Source organism: Amphiprion ocellaris, chromosome 8 (genome assembly GCF_022539595.1).
Source record: "Amphiprion ocellaris isolate individual 3 ecotype Okinawa chromosome 8, ASM2253959v1, whole genome shotgun sequence".
Lineage (NCBI taxonomy): Eukaryota > Metazoa > Chordata > Actinopteri > Pomacentridae > Amphiprion > Amphiprion ocellaris.
The window spans coordinates 4048427-4067942 of record NC_072773.1 but is presented as its reverse complement, the minus strand read 5'-3'; the positions used below and the strand labels follow the sequence as shown (position 1 = coordinate 4067942).

The window sequence follows — 19516 nt, the reverse complement described above, 5'->3', positions numbered from 1 at the left end:
CCATTTGTCTTTGTCAGTTTGTTCTCCTGACAGTTCTTCTGACCCTTATGTTTAGTCTTCTTTGTTTTGGTTGTATTTTTGCTGCCTTTAGTTGGTTCACCTAAACATCCCAGTAGGCTCATTTTACTAAAGTTAATTTATTCCTGCTTGCTGTATCTGAACTCTCTCTTCCTGACAGATTGAGAGTTTCTGACCTGGATCCGGCCGGCAGAGAGACGGTGATTCTGTCGTCGTCTGGGATGGTGTTTCCACAGGGGCTGCTGGTGGGAATCGGTCCCGGACGGATCACCGTGATCCTCACCTCCTCCCAGTCCCGAGGCATCTAGACAGAACCAGAGCAGGGTCAGTGCGTAGACTGAAAACACTGCCTTTATCAGCATTTACCAGGAGACATGATGAATAAACCAACCTAGTCTCCACAAATTTACATTTGTTTTGCAACTAAACTGCATTTGTTAAGAATTTAAGAATGCAGTTTAGTTGTCTAGAAGTGCAAACTGAGTGTGGACTGCTGGAATAATCACCAACCTGTGACTCGTATCGAATCAGTAAATCATACTCCATGGAGTATGGGACGTTACTGATGATAAACTCTAAAGTGCCGCCTTCAGGGACCCAGGAGAAGCCGAGACCCGTCCATGAGGCCGGTCGACCGGGTTGATGCTCCCTGATCTCCAACATGCTGCCCTGAAAACAGACAAAGACATCGTCAGACACTGCTGGAAATACAGGATTTTTGCTTTTGCTTTTTGATCTGTCTTTTTAGAAGATTGTAGTTTGTTTAAAAGCATCTCAGTCACACATAAAAGAAAGAAAAACAACAGAAAAATAGGATACAGATTTAAAAACATTTCTGTAAGCAGCTCAAACATGCTGGAATAAAAATATAGATCCTATTTATTCAGTAAAACTTAGGCAACAGACTGTAGAAAATACAATGAATTAAATAGACCAACGTTTGGTAAATACACTACCATTCAAAAGTTTGGGGTCACTTAGAAATGTCCTTATTTCTGAAAGAAAAGCAGTTTTTTTTCAATGAAGATAACATTAAATGAATGATAAATCCAGTGTAGACATTGTTAATGTGGTAAATGACTATTCTAGCTGGAAACAGCTGATTTTTAATGGAATATCTCCATAGAGGTACAGAGGAACATTTCCAGCAACCATCACTCCTGTGTTCTAATGCTACATTGTGTTAGTTAATGGTGTTGAAAGGCTCATTGATGATTAGAAAACCCTTGTGCAGTTATGTTAGCACATGGATGAAAGTGTGAGTTTTCATGGAAAACATGAAATTGTCTGGGTGACCCCAAACTTTTGAACGTTAGTGTATGTGAGTGGGTAAATTGTACTTTTCTCTTCCCTCCTCTCGGTTTTCATGATTCCTTCCATTTGTATTTTTAAAAATAAAAAAACTCTCCGGGAGCAATTTTTAAGATTGCTGTTTGGGTGCTACCGCTTCAAAAGTGAAAATCAGTCACGTTTCCCATAATTACAGTTCACTCACAGCTGGAGCACGTCTAAGGCTTGGAACATCGTTAATCGTTAAATCATCAGTACCGAATATTAAGAATTCTGTTGCTAACTGTGGAACTAAAAGAAAACAGACAGACAAACCAATGCTGATCATCACATAACCTCCACCAAGTAATAAAAATTACATGAATTTCACATGTTAATGATATTTACTTGAGTTATTATCATCTATATTAATCAGTGCATTGATTTGAATTCATTCAACACAGTCATGAATCCTTCGATTTGCCTTATTTGATCTATCTGTTTAAAGAAAATAAAGCATTCAGACGGGAGCTGATGTTTAGATAAAAGATAAATATATCCTGAGAGTAAAAGCAGCCTCACCTGACCCATCTTGGACAACTCTGCCTCATACAGGAAGTGATCCAGAGCCATGAAGAAGAATCCAGACTCCACCTGAGAACACTGACGTCCGACCAAGTGACTCCGACAGCGACACTGACCGCTGTCCATGGAGCAGCTACCAATAATGAACACATTTATTATTTCACTGCCACATTTTATACATACACACACACACACACACACACACACACACACACATATATAAATATCTATATGGCTGCAATTGCTGGGTGAAGAAAAAATCCTGACTAAAACCTTCATTTTTATACAACATAAAGAGTCGACAGCCGTGTTAGCATGTCTGTGATATTTAGCATGTTAGCATGTTAGCATTTCACAATTAGACTAAATAGAAAGTAGAGTTGAAGAGACTGTTCAGAGTTTCACAGGCATTTGTACATAAAACAAAGTGTAAGAATTTTTTAAAAAAAAATTTGACCTGAATATGTAGTTAAGAAAATATTAAGAGGTGAGAACATTTATAAAATTAATTCATTTTCACTTCATTTGATTTCTTTACCTTTTATTGCATTAAATCTGTCTGTTTTGGGGCTAATTAAACTAAACTATCAACAACTAAAATCTATCAATATCTGTGATTTATCCATATATTTTAAAAGCAGTTTAAGTAAAAGAAGTTCTAATTTTAAGTAATGTTCCTGTGAGGTTAAAAGTGAACTACGACTATTTTAGCATTGAGAGGATGTTTGGAGGAAAAATTTTTAAAGCGTCTTTAGAGAACTTTACAGACAGTTTAAGATCCATTATTATGACTAAGTAGTAAGTTGCATGAATACTGCATGAAATACTATGTGAGGGCAACAAACTGTGATTCAGACACTGTCTCTCTAGTAAACACTAATAAATCTATTTTTGTGACAGGAATCTATTTCTGAATGTTTTAATCTAAACCCTAAAGCATTTAAATGGAGCCCCTGAGCTGTAAAATCTAACTTAAACCAGTTTCAGACTCCAGAATAAAGCTGTAGCTCCACTCACTGGTTGTCCAGAGCTCCTCCGACGTCACATTCACAACCTCGGCAGCCGTTCAGGTCGTGACTCAGAGCCCAGTGTTCAGGCTGGAAGGACAGAAGGACAGAATGAATGGATGGTTGCATGATTTCATCTCTATTCTGGACTGACGCGAACTTCCACTGCAGTTTCACTATAAAGACAGATACTGTTCAAATCTACGATCCAGTAAAACAACATTCACAGCTTCGGGGCATCATTAAAGTCACTTTAGTTCACTTATTTTATGTCAAAAAGAGCTGTTTTATCTTCATGTTTTTGCACTTTCTCACAAGAACCCGCTCATTTTTGAGTTAATTCAGTTAAAATTTACTATAATAAAGCAGTGTGCGGTTGTATTTTTTCTCACTAGGTTTAAAAACAGTGACAAAATGAACGTCTGAATGTACATTTAAGTTCAGTTTCACCTCTTCCTTCTTGTCTATTAAAATAATTTTTCCGCTCTTCTCTTTATTGTGTCTAAACTGAGGCCTCATCAGACAACAGGATCCCCTTTGGGACCGGGTCCAGACCCTGACCATGTTAGGCCCGCTGTAACCTCACACCAACCGGACAAGCCTCGAATCCCAGCAGCTAAATTTAGACGCTCGACCCCGACAGGAGCTCACATTCCTGCCGACACTATTCCCGGCTCGGTGGGTTTCAGAACAAGAGGCTGAATTATTGCAGGAAGTCAACAGACGCATGACATTTTGGGACAAAAAACACATCGGAGTTCTGGTAAAAACTGCAACCAGATCAACACAAAAAAGGTGACATTACCACATAAAGACACAAGATCGCCACATAAACATGAGAAGTTACCAAAAAGATTTTTAAAAATGACCACGACAAGGTAAAAATGACCACAAGAAGATGAAAAATCCCAACAAAAGCACTCAAGATCACTACAGAGGCACAAAGTCACCACAAAATATACAAAATCACCATAAAATGATAGGAAAACCACAACCGAAACACACAAAATTACCAGAAAGAGAGATGAAGTTACCTCATGAAGACATAAAACCACAATCAGAACACACAAAATCTCAACAAAAAGAGGTGAAATTGCGACAATAAGTTGCAAAATCACCACAAAAACATGCACAATGTAAAGACTACATCTAATTTTTGTTCATTTTCTCTATGAACAAAAGCCGCACAGAAACAGAGAGAAAAGCAGCATAAAGTGAAGTTAACATGTTCTTATACTGCCACCTGAACCATGTGTGATGCTAAGAATAAGATATTAACGTTGTAAAAGAAATCAAACAGAAAGAGACTAAGTGGGGATGAAGTTAAAGATCTAGTTCAACTCTTATTTAATGTCATTTTACAGCTATTTTTCACCCCATTTCTCATCTACTTCTAATGCAAAAATCAAATATTGGCAAATAAATGTTCTAAAAAGAAAGTGAGAAAACATCAGCAACAGAAACAGAGAATAAAAGATATATTTTTAGGGATATTAATGATGAACTGACATCTTCTAAATATATGTTGGAGTCTTATTGAAAAGAGAAAATGATGCAACCAGCAACGTATTGCACCGGCTAGTTAGCAGCATAGCTAGTTAGCATCGCTGTCTGCTACATGTGCTACAGACTCTAACTAAAACTTACATTATTGGCTGTTTTGATGTAATATGTAATATTATATTGATGTCATTGATGAAATTGTCTAATTTCATCTCAATATCTGAAAGAGTAAGTCCAAATGTTTTACCATAATTATATTCATAGTGTTAACATAACTTTTTTTTTTGACAGAAATGGGCTTCCATAGCCTAAAGAGAGTTTTAGTGTGTTCTTACCAGACACTGATCACAGCTGCGACCAGTAACCAGACGTTTGCAGAAACAGTCTCCACTAACTGGATCACACTGGGAGCTGCCAGATACTGTTCCTCTGTGGTCGCACTGGCAGGCTGTAGGAAAAAATACATAAATTATCATCAAATATTTTATATTTTAGTGCAAGAATTCAGAAGTATTTCTTAAAACTTGAGCACAGCCTGAGAGGAAAACCTGCAGATAGTCTCCCAATTTATAATGTTTTATCTTAAGAAAACTCCTAAAGCATCGGGGATAGTGTGATTACAAAAAAACACAAACAGAAAAAGTAAACAATTTAGAATTTATTAGTTAGACAAAAGAAATTAACTAAAATGGGGGAAAACAACAAAAAATGGGGAAAAAAAACAGAGGACATATAATGAATATGTGTGTTTGTTGTCATATTCAATGATATTTTAACTTTAACTTTAAAAATATATTTAAGAGTCATTCTTTTTTAAAATATTATCTCTGATTTCATCATTTAAGTGAGGTAAGATAAGTAAGATAAGTTAAATGAGATAAGATAGGTAAGATAAGATACGTGAGATAAGTGAGATTACACAAGTCAACTTAAGTGAGATAAATTAAAGTGAGATAAGTTAAGATAAGACAAGTCAAGTTAACTTAAGTCAGATAAGTTAAGTTACGTTGAGTGAGAAATGATATAAGTTAAGATAAGTAAAATTAAGTGACATAAGTTAAATGAGATAAGTTAAGTGAGACAAGATAAGTTAAGGGAGATAAGTTCAGTGAGATAAGTTATGTTTAGTGAGATAAGTTAAGACAAGTCAAGTCAAGTTAACTTAAGTGAGATAAGTTAAATTACGTTGAGTGAGATAAGATATGATAAGTTAAGATAGGTTAAGTGAGATAAGTTCATTTAAGAAAGATAAGTGAGTTAAGTTGAGTGAGATAATAGAAGTGAGATAAGTTTAGTGAGATAAGTGAGATAAGCTAAGTTGAGTGAGATAAGATGTGTAAAGTTAAGTGAGATAAGATACGCGAGATGAGTTATGTAAGATAAGTTAAGTGAGATAAGTTAGGTTAGATTAGATTAAGTGAGATAAGATATGATAAGTGAGATAAAAAATAAGTTAAGAGAGAAGAAAAGTTAAGATGAGCGAGATAAGTTCCATTAATTTAGGTTAGGTCAGGTGAGATAAATATGCAAAGTTAAGTGAGATAAATAGAAGACATTCTATTGTCTTGGACATCTACAGTATCTGCTGTTAAAATACATCACAATAATAAATTATAATAAATTTTATTTATAAAGCGCTTTTCCAAAAGCTCAAAGACGCTGTACATAAAATACAATAAGATAGAACAAAACAGATAATTAAAATCAGTAGATAGTAAACAAGTTCAAGATAAAATACAGAATCACTTAAGGAAAGCAGATCTAAAAAGGTGAGTCTTTAAAAGGGATTTAAATGTGGTGAGGTTGGTGCAGTCACGGAGGGCATGGGGGAGTGAGTTCCAGAGTGTGGGGGCGGCAATGGCGAAGGCTCTGTCCCCCCAATGTCGCCGGCTGGTCCTGTGCGGGATGGAAAGGAGGTTTGTGTGGGAGGAACGGAGATTCCTGGGGGGGGTGTAGGGGAGGAGCAAATCGGTAAGGTAAGAGGGGGCTAGATTATGGATGGACTTGAAGGTGAGGAGAAGCAGTTTGTACTGGATGCGGTGTGAAATGGGGAGCCAATGGAGGTTCCGCAGGACGGGTGTGACATGGTCGTGAGAACAGGTTCGGGTGAGGAGTCGGGCAGCAGAGTTCAGAATGAGTTGAAGTTTATTGAGAACTTTGGAGGTGGAGCCGAAGAGAACGCTATTGCAGTAGTCAAGGCGGGAAGTGACGAAGGCATGAATGAGGGTTTCAGCGGCTGAGAAGGAGAGGAAGGGGCGGAGACGGGCGACGTTGCGGAGATGGAAATAGGCAGTTTTGGTGATCTGATTAATGTGGGGTTCAAAAGTGAGGTTGCTGTCAAATATCACACCGAGGTTGCGGATGTGAGCAGAAGGAGATAGGGTGGTGTTATCAATGGTAATGGGGGGGTGGGGAAATGGTGTGAGTGATTTAGGTCCAATAAGGATGAGATCAGTCTTGTCACAGTTTAGCAGGAGAAAATTTTTCCTCATCCAGGATTTAATGTCGGCCAGGCAGCTGGAGAGAGAGGGGAGGGTGGTGGTGGCGGTGGTGTTGGTGGAGATGTAGAGTTGGATATCGTCGGCGTAGCAATGGAAGTGTAGGTTGTGGCGGCGGATGATGTTGCCGAGGGGGAGGAGGTACAGGATAAAGAGGAGGGGGCCAAGTACTGATCCTTGAGGGACACCATGGGACAGGGGGGCGGTGGGTGATGTGCAGTTGTTGACCTTGATGAATTGTTGTCGATTAGTGAGATATGATGTGAACCAGGTGAGGGCGGTGCCGGTGATGTTAATGGAGGATTGAAGGCGGGACAGGAGGATGGAGTGATTGATTGTGTCAAATGCTGCAGAGAGGTCGAGAAGAATGAGGATGGTGACTTGTCCAGAGTCTGAGGAGAGGAGGAGATCATTGGTGACCTTGAGGAGAGCAGTTTCAGTGCTGTGATGAGAGCGGAATCCGGATTGAAAGGTTTCATACAGGTTGTTGGAGGTGAGGTGAGTTTTCAACTGGGCAGCGACGACACGTTCTAATGTTTTGGATATGAAGGGGAGATTGGAGATGGGCCGGAAGTTGTGAGGGGAGGTTGGATCCAAACCAGGTTTTTTGAGGATGGGGGAGACAGAGGCGAGCTTGAGGGGTGAGGGGACACAGCCAGTACTGAGGGAAGTGTTGATGATGTTAGAGATGAGGGGGGCGATAACAGGGAGGCAGTTTTTGAGGAGGGCAGTGGGGATGGGGTCCAGGCAGGATGTGGAGTTTTTAGTTCCAGTGATGAATTTGGGCAGGTCCAGGGGGGAAACGGGCGAGAAGTGGGCCAGGGGGGGAAAGTTCAGAGGGTTTGGTGGAGGAGAGGGGGGATCAAGTGAAGTGGGAGAGGTGACAAGGCTGCTGTGGATGGAGATGATTTTGTTATGAAAAAAAGAGAGGAATAGGTTGCATTTGTCAGTGGTGAACGAGTTTGAGACGGTGTCCGGGGGGGCAAGGAGTTTATTGACAGTTGAGAAGAGGGATTTGGGGTTGTTGGAGCTGGTATTGATCAGGTCAGAGTAGAAAGTGGACCGTGCAGATTTCAGGGCGTCTTTGTATTGTTGGAGGAAGTCGGAGTAGGCTTGGCGGTGAACTGTCAGGTTTGTTTTCTTGACAAGACGTTCTAGCTGTCGTTTATGGGCTTTCATGAGGTGGAGTTCAGGGGTGTACCATGGAGCAGAGTGGGAGAAAGTAACTAATTTGGATTTGAGGGGAGCAAGCTGATCAAGACAGGAAGAGAGAGTATGATTGTAGTGGTTGATGAGGTCAGTGGGGTTATTGATTGACGGGGGAGGGGAGACGGACAATGCAGTGGTCAGTGAGGCGGAGAATACAGAGGGGGAGAGTGATCTGGTGTTTCTAAAAAAGATTGTCCGTTTTTCCTTGGGCAGGGGGGTGGGGAGGCTGATGTCCATAGTTATTGCTAGGTGGTCAGAGATGGAGAGATGACAGCTGGAGATATTTAGGACTGTAAGACCAGAGGAGCAAACCAGATCGAGGATGTGTCCATGGTTGTGGGTGGGGAAATTGACATGCTGGGTGAGGTTGAGTGATTGTAGGAGATCTAGGAAGTCAGAGGCAGATTTACTGTGAAGGTTGTCCATGTGAAAGTTGAAGTCACCAAGGAAGAGGACTGACGGAGATGTAGCTAATAGCTGGGTGGCAAAGTGGGAAAAGTCAGGGAGAAATGAGGGGTTTGGTTTAGGTGGGCGGTAAATGATAGCAGTGACCATTGGGGTGGGACCGGGTGATTTAAAAACAAGGTGTTCAAAGGAGGGGGAGGCAGGGATGGAAAGTGGGATGGTTGTGAAGACCTGTTTGTGGATGACTGCGATGCCGCCTCCTCGACCTTCTGGGCGGGGTGAGTTGAGGTACGTGTATCCGGAGGGGGTGGCTTGGTTGAGTGGGTAGAAGTCCAGTGGTTTGTGCCATGTTTCGGTTAGACAGAGGAAGTCCAGTTTATTGTCCAGGATGAATAATTGTAGAATGGGGCCTTTGCTGGTGACGGAGCGGGTGTTGAAGAGGGCAAAGTTCAGGTGAAGTGTGGATGTGTGATTAGGGGAGGGCTTCTGGGGACAAGGCTGTGAGGTCCGTGGAAGTGGGCGAAGGTTAGCAAAATGGGGGTTTCTGAGGGAGGGCTGCCGAGGTTGTCTGAAGCTGATGATGGTGGGGATTTGGCAGCTTGTTGAATTCTGGTACTGCGGGGGTGACGGGCAAGGGGAGCCAGAGGGGGGAGGCAGTGGGTGTGCTGGAGGGGAAGATGGGGGGAGTTCCAGGTGGGGACAGAGGGGGGCGCTGTAGCTGGGAGGCGGTTCAGTGGAGCGTGAAGAAGAGATGGATGTAAACACTGGCACTAGTCAGTCTGAAGTGTGGACGGTGTATTGGATATTTGAGATTAAAAGTGATCTGCCGGACCTGTTTGGATGGATGCCATCACTGTTAAAATATTCTGGCCTGTTCCAGAAACAGTTAAAATTGTCAATAAAGTTAATTCTGCTGGCACGGCAGAACGAGCTAATCCAGGTGTTCAGGCTGAGCAGTCTGCTGAAGCGCTCAGAGTTGTTGTTTACCGTTGGTAGGGGCCCGCTAATAAAAATAGACTTTCCGCAGTCTTTCAGTAAGTCCGTCAGATTTTGAAAATCACGTTTTGTCTGCTCAGACTGGGGGCGCGCTGTGTCGTTGCAGCCGACGTGAAGGATAATGCGGTGTACAGAGGAGGGGAGTGAGCGGAGAACGGAAGGAATTTTAACAGCGATGTCTGCAGCTGTAGCACCGGGGAATGACAGTGTGATAGCGTTAAAGAACCTGATGCCTCTCATGATACTGTCGCCAATGATGAGCGTAGAGGGGGCGAAGAGTGGGGCAAGTGGTGGACGGGAGGTTGTGAACTTACGGGAGAGGTGGCGTGGAGGGCTTCCGGCTGAGGTTGCGTCGGGGCTGGTGTGCAGAGGAGCCGCCGCGGGTGCCAGCTGTCCCTGTGGCTCGGTGTCGGTAAGGGTGGAGGTGATGGTGGAGCGATGGAAACGCGGCGATGAGGAGTCTACAAACTCGGGTTGTAGACAGCTGCCATGATGGTCCAAGTCTTTGCCGACGGACCCGGCGGAGTGGCGGCGAACCGCGTCCCGCAGCAGACGTCGTCGGGAGGTTGCGGAGGATATCCGGGTTTGGGACCGCTGGGTTTGTTGCTCTCCGGAGGAGGACCGAGTGCTGCCGGTCGCCCGCGGAGGGGAGACCCTGCCGGTGGAGCCAGGCTGAGCCCGGGGGCCACCGCACGTTTGCGCGGAGGTGGTCTTTGCGCCGGCGTCCAGCGGCGACCGGGAAGTAGCCGCCCCCGATGAGGAGGCCGGCCGATCCGCAGCGTTGGACGTCGGGGGGTCCAGAGCCTTTGGCGGTCCGTCGTCTGTTCGGATGGGAGCCGCAGAGGCTCCGGCAGCTGGCAGGTTGGAGGAAGAGGAGGCGTCGCCGCCGATCAGCGTCGCCGCCGGGTTGGCGGGCCGGGGCTTGGCCGGTAGGGACAGAGCCGCAAAGCTGATGAGATTTGGTCGGGCCGGGGAGACGGTGTGGTCGTTGCGGCTGCTTTTGCCACGAATGACGACCTCGGACCAGGATGGATGTCGGTTCGGGGTTGAACAGGACGAGGGCCGGGGGCTGACGGGGACCCACGGGAGGGTGTCATGGAGGGAGGACTGGACTGAAGCGAGGTAGCGGGACTGCTTGCAGGCGACGTTCATGTAGGAGGTGAGTATATCTGATTTGATTTTTAGCTCCTCAGTTAGACGACGGATGTCAGCCTTCAGGCGGATGATGGTTGTGTTGGCTGCATCTAGTTCAGAGGTGTGGGGGGGGGCAGACAAGGAAGTGGTGTCCGGTGAAGAGTCCCTGGCTGTGTCCGCCATGTCCCTGGCTTCCGAAAACTAAACAGTGAACTAGGATTGTTACTGTGGTGCTATAAAGCCCTTATCTGCTGCTGTTTGCATCCAAACACTGTAACACTGTAACACACCGACGTGTTGAGCCACCGCAGCTAGTTAGCCGCTGCTGATAGCACTGTCCGTTAGCAGTTAGCTGCGGTTAGCCTCTGACCGGCGAAGTCTGAAAGTTCTTTACAAGGTGGTTTACGCTCAAAGTCTTTTCATCAGAAGGTGTAGCTTTGTACAAAAATAAAAATCTGTCAAAAGTCTGTCACGGCTGTCATACATTAATATGTCACTCATGCAAACACACATTAACAACAAAAACACATACAGTCAACCAATTGCACAATGCTCGGCGTTCAGCCATCATGAATGCAAAATAAAACTAGTAATTTAAAATGGTATGTGTAAAAACATACATGTAAATAAGTGGGAGCAGCAGCAGTGTTTCTAACAGATTTTACTCACGCTGGCAGCCCTGAGGGTTTTCTGCACTCAGGCCGAAGAAGCCGGTTTTACATTTATCACATCGAGGACCTTCGACGTTGGCTTTACATCTGCACTGACCTCCCACCATACCGAGGGATGGATCAGTGTTACTGTCACACATCCCTCCATTCTGGGAGCCATCCGGGTCACAGTCACAAGCTGCAATACAGAAACAGTTCAATCATTCCATCTGAAATTCATATAGTTTTACAACAACGTCTGCACGACCAGCTCTCAAACTTTTATTGTCTAAAATGTAGATATTTATAGATGTTGTGGAAGTTCAGCGATGTCCAAGGAGGATGAGGAGGCAAACAAAGAGACACACTGGATACTCAGATGACTTAAGGTTTACTGGTATCAGGAGTAGTGATACCAGCAGAGCAGCAGTTCATGCAAGCAATGCCAGCATCAGTTCTGAGGATTCTCTCTGATCTTTGGGGATAGTGGGGATCCTCGGTTTACCACGCCTTCGACTTACAGCGTTTTGTTGTTACGTTCGAACTGGTTACAGGGGGGTCCTCAGTTTACGACGTACGCCGTTTTGTCGTTAGGTCGGAACTGGTTACATGGAACTAGTTGGTGAGTGGAGTGGACGAATATGTCGTCACGCGACGCTATAAGACGGCTTTAGTCATTGGTATCCATGACTTTTCTGAAGACCTGATCGAAATCAGGTAACGACAGATAAAGCTACTTCTGGATCACAGACACTCACCGATGCAGACTCGAGGGTCCCTGATGTCCCTAGTGGGGTCTTTGTAGTAGAAAGGTTTGCACATCTCACAGTTTCGTCCCATCGTGTTGTGCTGACAGTCGTCACAAACTCCTCCGCTGACGCTTCCCGTCGCCAGATACACCGCCATGTCGAAGTGGCAGACGGATGAGTGGCTGTTGCAGTTACACTCTGGAGAAACAAGAAGGATTCGTTGTTTTAATGTACTTTTTCAAGTGTAAACAGGGCGCCAGTTATGGTAGTTACATGACCAACCATCACAGACGCTACTTATGTGTCCATAGTTGATGACCTAAACTTTAGGTCAAAAACAACTAACTACTCAGCTAAAGTCATTAAAGGAGCAAACAATGTGGCTAAGTCATAGAGGAAGCTAACTACAAAACTAAAGTTATAGAAAAATGATAATTACATAGCCAAAGAAGCTAAAGAAGCTAACAATCCAGCTAAAGTCACAGACTGAAGCTAACTACACAGCTAAAGTAACTGAAAAACAGGTAATTAAACAGCTGAAGTTATAGAAAGAAGCTAACTACATAAGCCAGAGCCACAGAAAGAAGCTAACATTGCAGCTAAAGTCACAGACAGAAGCTTACTGCACAGCTAAATTAATACAAAATAGCTACACAGCTATGGTCATAAAAAGACACTAACTACATAGCTAAAGTCTGCTTCCAAACCCTTCAGTTAAACTTAGAAAACATGTTTTCTTCCCCACAACGCGATGTTCTAACACCATTTTTGCTCATAGAACCATCATTTGTTGTTGTTCTGGGTCCCTCTGAGTTAATCTGTTGGTTCCTTTGGTGGAAACAGAAAGACTTTAAGAGGGTTTTATTCCTGGAAGGACCATCTCTAAAGCCGCCTTGAGCTCCTGGAGTGAAAAGACACCTAAAAAAGTAAACTCTTTGAGGATCTAAAGGTTCTCTTGGTCCTTTGCTATCTGCATTTCAAGTTTAATCTGCAAATATTAGCTAAATTAGCCAACTGACGTCTATTTTGTTTTTAGCTAAAGTTGAAGGCCTCTTTTGTTTCAACAATAAAAGTCTGTCCTCATGAATAACATTTCACCAAATATCTCAAATTCCCCCAAGAACAGCCCTGAAAGACCTTCTGCAGGGATGATTATTGTGGTCAAAACAACCACAAAGGTTCAGAAGGCGCTAAAATTAGCATCTGTGGAAAACCCAATGCAACTCACTCTTGCAGGCGTTGGTGTTGCGTCCTTCTGCAGGCCTCCAGGGCAGATCGTTGTAGAAATCATCACACTGCTCACAATTCAATCCTTTGGTGTTGTGGTTGCAAACGCACCTGCCATGAACCTTAAAGAGACACGAGAGGAAGTTAAAGATTTCTACAAGGTACATAAATATGACATGAATCTGCTAATTAAAGGTGTTTCCTGCATGTAAAATCTTCACCATTCCTTCTATGTCGCCCCTGATGCCATCGATGGGGGCGCACTCCGAGGCGTGTCCATAGCAGAAGCAGTTTCCACGAACCACCAGCTCATAGATGGCGTAGTAATACTTCTCCTTGATCTCGGCTCTGGGGTCCAGCAGGTTGTCGCCCAGCGTGTGCAGTTTGGTGAAGTTCACTCTCAGGTTGGTGATTTTCAGCTGATCTGATGGGAAGAAGACACAAAGAGAGTTACCACCTCAGTTTTTATGTCCATATCAGACATTTGTGCAAAATTTTGACATTATTAGCACATGAATTCTTAAACATTGAGACATCAATGAAAAAATGATACCAAAAAAGGGAGATTTTAATTTCAGTTTAACTATTTTATTTGCGATTCCATTTGGTCATCAGTGGGTGGGACAAGAGAAAAATGTTATTTTAGGGGGAACTCCAGACTTATTTGGTATTTTTAGAAATATTTTTAAACATTCTTTTCTCCTAGTTTTTTTTTAGATTTGGTATCAGGACAAGAACATTTACACAACAACTGCATGTTTTAGTATTTTGTACATGGATTATTAGAAATTTGATGGGTGGGACGTAAAATGTCCTCCAATTCTGGAATGACCCATATAAGGGGACTTAATGTGAGAAAACTCCAAAAGTGATGGACATTAATGAAAACTGGTGCTGACATGGATCTTCCCTCATCTTGCTTCCGCATCTTCTCAAACTATCTGGAGGAGGAACGTTCCTTTCCGGAGGGATTCGTCTCTCTTTGCACTCCATCAATCTGCAGAACAAGCAGCTCTCACTGTTACAGTCCAGCTGTTCACCACTAATGTGCAAAAACACGAACATGCATTTTTCACAGGGGCGCACACCTTTCCCTTCATTGTAATGCACAATTTCTGCAGCTTTTTCTGCTTCCTCTGGGCTTATTTTCCCAAACTAACAGGAGAGGAAACACAGCGACGAACAAAAGTTTGCATAAAGGAGGAGAATGTTCGGTCACCAGTTTGTGACCTCAAGCTGAAGTGCACTTGGGTTCTGCAGCAGGACAACGACCCAAAACACAGCAGCAAGTCGACTTCTGAGGGGCTTAAAAAAACAAAATGAAGGTTTTGTAGTAGCCTAGTCAAAGTCCGGACGTGAATCCGATTGAAATGCTGTGACATGACCTTAAAAAGGCCGTTCATGCTGGGAAACCCTCCAGTGTTGCTGAATTAAAACAATTCTGTAAAGAAGAGTGGACCAAAATATCTCCACAGAGATGTGAAAGACTCATTGGCAGTTCTAGAAATGCTTAATTTCAGTTGTTGCTGCTGAGGATGGCCCAACCAGTTATTAGGTTTAGGGGGCAAATACTTTCTCACACAGGGCCAGCTAGCTTTGAATAGTTTTTTTTCTCCCTTCATAAATAAAATCATTATTTAAAAACTGCATTTTGTGTTTACTTTGGTTAGCTTTGTCTGATATTTACATTTGTTTGATGATCTTAAACATTAAAGTGGGGAAAATATGCAAAAAATAAGAATTCAAAGAATTCACGAAGGGGGCAAATACTTTTTCATGGCACTGTACATGGTCTTTACAATTGTATGTAAACTTCTATGATGATTAACAGTAAGACCCACCAAGAGGCACATATTGAAAACAAATTATGAGATTTTTTTTTGCCTTTAAAAACACTACTTCTCATGTAATTAAATACCAAAGCAAGTCTACTCTTTGCATTAGTGAACAAAGCAGAAAATGATCCGTCAATTCCAGTATGAATCCCAGTAAGCACCACTGTGATAATACTGATGATTATAAACATTGGAGCACCAGAACAGCTGCAGCAAACAGGACATTTTTCAGCATCATTTATAAAGTTTTAAACCCTGCAGGAGCCCAAGCAGTGAGATGGATAAAGGAAAGCTTCACTGGAGGATTTATTTCCCTCCAAACTCCGACCCGCTGACTTTATCTGCAGTAATAGAATCTCACTCTGACAGACGAGAGCTAATCCGTCCAACTTCCACAACACTGAGACTCTGTTTCTGATGCACGAACAGAGGACAGTGATTTAACTCAGCCAGCAGCCGAACAGCAGCTTTCTGCAGACCGAAGGCTGAAACTGAGACATGTACAGTATAAATTAGCAGCTCAAAGAACTTTTTAGACAGTGAATACGTCACACTGCTGCTGGTTTCATGGACGTATATTATAATTCAGACATAGATGCTCATGCAAAAGGGAAAGAAAGCAAAAATAGAGAGAGAATGAATGAATGCTGAGAGGAAACTGTTAAAATAGCAAGAAACTTTTTATGGTTTTTAACAGGCTGCAGATGTTAAAACTTATTTTATGTTGAGCAGAAGAGACACTCGCCACTGATTCATGATGAAACTATAGGTTTGTCTGCACAAAATGTCCATTATTGCAATATCTGAAGGTGCATGTTAAGTTTGGATGTTATACAGTGAACACAAGAAATAAAAAGTGATGGTAAATTTTGCATGATTGCTTTTTAAAACCTCTTTTCGATGACTAAAACTAGACTGATAATATGAGAAAATCTCCTCAGCAACTTAAAAAAGTCTGTTTTCTCATTTACATGACTCAGTTTGTGCACACGAGATGATTACTGATCGGTTTACTGGAATAATTAATGCAGAAATACATAAAATACTTTGCAATATGAATGAAAAATGAGGGAAAAACAAGTTTTTTTCGAACAAGTAGATGAAATAATCTGTGACTACAGGTAAAAAAGTGAAGTCAAAAATCTCCCTGTTGAAGTCATAGATGCGCTGACATGCAAAAGACAAAAGAAACCAGAGAAAGAAAGAAAAATTTAGAGATTAAACAGTCATGATAGCAAGAAAATGGAGTGTTTTATGGTCTTCTTTAAGTTGCAGATGTTAAAACTTAGCAGGAGGGACACTTGCAACTGATTCATGGTGAAACTACAGTTTTATCTCCACAAAATTTCCATTATTACAATATCTGAAGGTGCATCTTAAGTCTGGATGTCATAAAGTTAACACAAGAAAGAAAAAATTTGATTAAATTTAGAATTTTAAAGTCTCTTTGATGACAAAAATACCTGCTATAGACTGATAATATGAATAAACCTCCTCCGCAACTTAAAATAGTCGTTTTTTTACTTTTAACTAGTTTATGTAACTCAATTTGTGCATAAGAGTACTGCATATATATATATTTGTATGTATGTATGTATATAGATGGATGGATGGATGATGGATGAATGGATAGATGGATGATAGATAGATAGATAGATAGATAGATAGATAGATAGATGCAATATATCATAAAACTAAAAAAGTAAATGAAATAATCTCTGACTACAGGTGAGTCTCTTCTTTATAGTTCAATAACTAATTTCATCATTGAATCCAGGTTTGTGCATGAGCTACGTTTACTGCAATAATAAATGCATTATCTTAAAAAGCAGCACAACACTGCTGCAGCCTTGATCTTAAAGCCGTGACGTCTGCAGAACGTCACCAGGGCGGTGACTTGGACACAAAGCTGACATTAAACAGCTGCAGGTTTACGTAAAAGGAGACTAAAACCAGCTATTAACAGGAAAAACAAAACCGTGTAAAGTTGTACTTTGCAAAGGCGGGTCTTCGAAAGCAAACGTCACGCTCTGACGCTTTGAGCAGCACATTAGATTTTTAAAATGTCCTCGCTAAGATCATTATGACCACAGTCTATCTAGAACAGACGATATACTGTAAAAGAAGATTAAGAGATCCTCCACTGGCTTCCTGTCAGTGCAGAATTGGTTTCAATTAGTCGTCTAGTCTTTGTGCATCTTGGTTTTTCTTTGCTAAGGATCTTGGAGTCTTTTTTAGGAGTAGCTCAGGTCTGGTTTTTACCCTGCTTTGTATTGGTTTTTTGACTTTTTTAGGGCTGGTTTTGGATTGCACATACAAACATTGTGTTGGGAAAGTTGGTAGCAATAATACTCCAACAAAACTAAATTCAGGTGGAATGATCCATTTGAAAACTAAGCACTTTCAGTTTCACTGTCAGCTAATTTTGACCTAATTAATTTTGATTATTAACAAAAGAAAACGAAGATGAACCCTTAAACAGGAAGTAGCAACACTGATATGATGAAAAATTATTAGAAACTGCAAAATTTCAGCTGTAAAAACTCCAACTAGTATTTTAGAAAAGAGTTTTTTGAACTTGGCTGCAATGTAAGGATGTCTAATACTAAATTCTGAAAAGGTAACAGTCAAAATGTTCACATCTTCACATTCTAAATGCGTTAAAATGTTTTATATTGCCCCTAAATGTGTAAAAATCCTGTTCTTTCAAGCTTAATCTTCCTACAGAAAGTCTATATGCATTTAAATATTTGAGAAATGCTGAGAGTTAGTTTCAGGAGTGGATATCTCTTTATGAAGCCTTCTATTATAACAGCATTTTGCATTTTTCCATCTAGTGCAGCTACTGCTGCTGATCTGTAATTCATGCTTTGTGGTAACACAGAGAAGCTGTCAGACAGAAAATTATTCTCTGGAACTTTTTGTTCTCAGGGTTCCTCACAGGATCTTTATTATCTCGAAATACTTTATGTTACAGATGGTCGGGATCAGATATCGGGGCTTGAATGTGTCTTCAGGATTAGGCTCGTAGGCAAAACACTTAAGTGACACAGAAGTTAAAAAGTTACCAAAGAAAGTTGGATGTCGTTGATCATTTGTCTTGACATTAAACAGTAAAAGTGGATCTTTTGGCTACAAGTTGGATCCAGTTTTGCTGAGCTATTTGACAACAGAGCAGGACGGAGTCTGCTGCTGCGAGTTTCTGGGAACAGCTCTCATGTGCTGCCAGTCTAAACACAAGTTCTCGGACATGGAGATCTGTGTGGGAGAGAAACAGCTGCTTTTCACATCTCACCATGTCGTCGTGCTGCAGGGAAACGTTTCACACCCCAGAGAGTCGAGATTTACCGTCTGCAACGCGTCACAGCTGGATAACAAGAGCTAATTGTGTCTGCAGGAGTTTGATTCATGGTGACAAATGTGGACCCAGAGAACAAGACAGAGTCGCCTGAGGGATGATTATACCAAAGCTTTAAGTTTTGCTTTGACGTTTGTGTTGAGTTTACCAGATTAATGCTCGGTTTATAACATTAAAGTATTGTGTATTTCATGATATGACTGCAATAAAAGTCTATTATTCCATGCTGTCGAACTTTTATTACCTCTTAAATCAAGAAAACGTCCATCTGGATGGTAACACTTGCACTGAACACCCATAAGTTATCTATTTGCTGATGTTTTAGTATTTTACATCACAGGATTATACATTATACAGTATTACGTTTACATAAGTGTGCCTTACTCTGGATGTCGGGGCTGTACGGGTCCTCAATCCTGATAGCTGGATCCAACACTTTATAGATGACCTAGGAAAGAAAATATACGTACATTATGCAACCACACATTACACAGTTGACTTGAAATATTAGGAAGAAAGCAGCAACTTATGTAGAATGAGTCTTGGTGCCACATATTTGATATGCATACATGCTACATTTAATGTAAAGATGTGGAATGTTGTGCAACTAAACTTAATTGGGTCGGGCATGAGCAGTTTATTCTTGTATTTTGCTCAAGATTACATTCCATGGCAAGATTTGTTAATAAAACTATTGTTAGGTTGTAGATTGAATTGGAAAGTGACCTCACATGCTACTTATTTCAAGGAATATCAAAAAGCAGGTCTGAATGAATGAGAAGCTGCTGGAACACAGCTGTCAGTGTCCACAGGGTTTTACATCAACATGAGCTGAGAGGATCCATGAAGAAGGAAGTTCTTCCTCTAGAAGCAGAACCTTAAAGCTCCACTCAAGTCTGCTGCTGATCACATGGACAAAGAAAAGGCCTTCTGGAGGAAAGTTCTGTGGTCAGATGGAAGAAAAACTGATGAGAAATATGATTGGAGGAGAGAAGGTGAGGCCTTTAACCCCAAGAACACCAGACCTACCATCAAGCATGGAGGTGGCAGTATCATGCTCTGGGGCTTTCTTG

At 41.8% G+C, this 19516-nt stretch overlaps 1 protein-coding gene across 2 annotated transcripts in view; it reads right to left on the bottom strand.

The window, feature by feature from the left end:
- The window catches only part of lamb2 (laminin, beta 2 (laminin S)), a 75853-nt gene that overhangs the window by 22910 nt on the left and 33427 nt on the right, over positions 1 to 19516 (bottom strand). For both annotated transcript variants that reach the window (XM_035940689.2, XM_023293635.3), the window contains exons 7-16: positions 18828 to 18891; positions 13472 to 13674; positions 13252 to 13372; positions 12033 to 12221; positions 11294 to 11473; positions 4718 to 4830; positions 2890 to 2969; positions 1870 to 2005; positions 529 to 687; positions 195 to 322 (exon numbers count right to left, since the gene is read on the bottom strand). In XM_035940689.2, the coding sequence (XP_035796582.2) occupies positions 195 to 322; positions 529 to 687; positions 1870 to 2005; positions 2890 to 2969; positions 4718 to 4830; positions 11294 to 11473; positions 12033 to 12221; positions 13252 to 13372; positions 13472 to 13674; positions 18828 to 18891 (1373 nt within the window). The remainder of the gene's footprint in view (positions 1 to 194; positions 323 to 528; positions 688 to 1869; positions 2006 to 2889; positions 2970 to 4717; positions 4831 to 11293; positions 11474 to 12032; positions 12222 to 13251; positions 13373 to 13471; positions 13675 to 18827; positions 18892 to 19516) is intronic.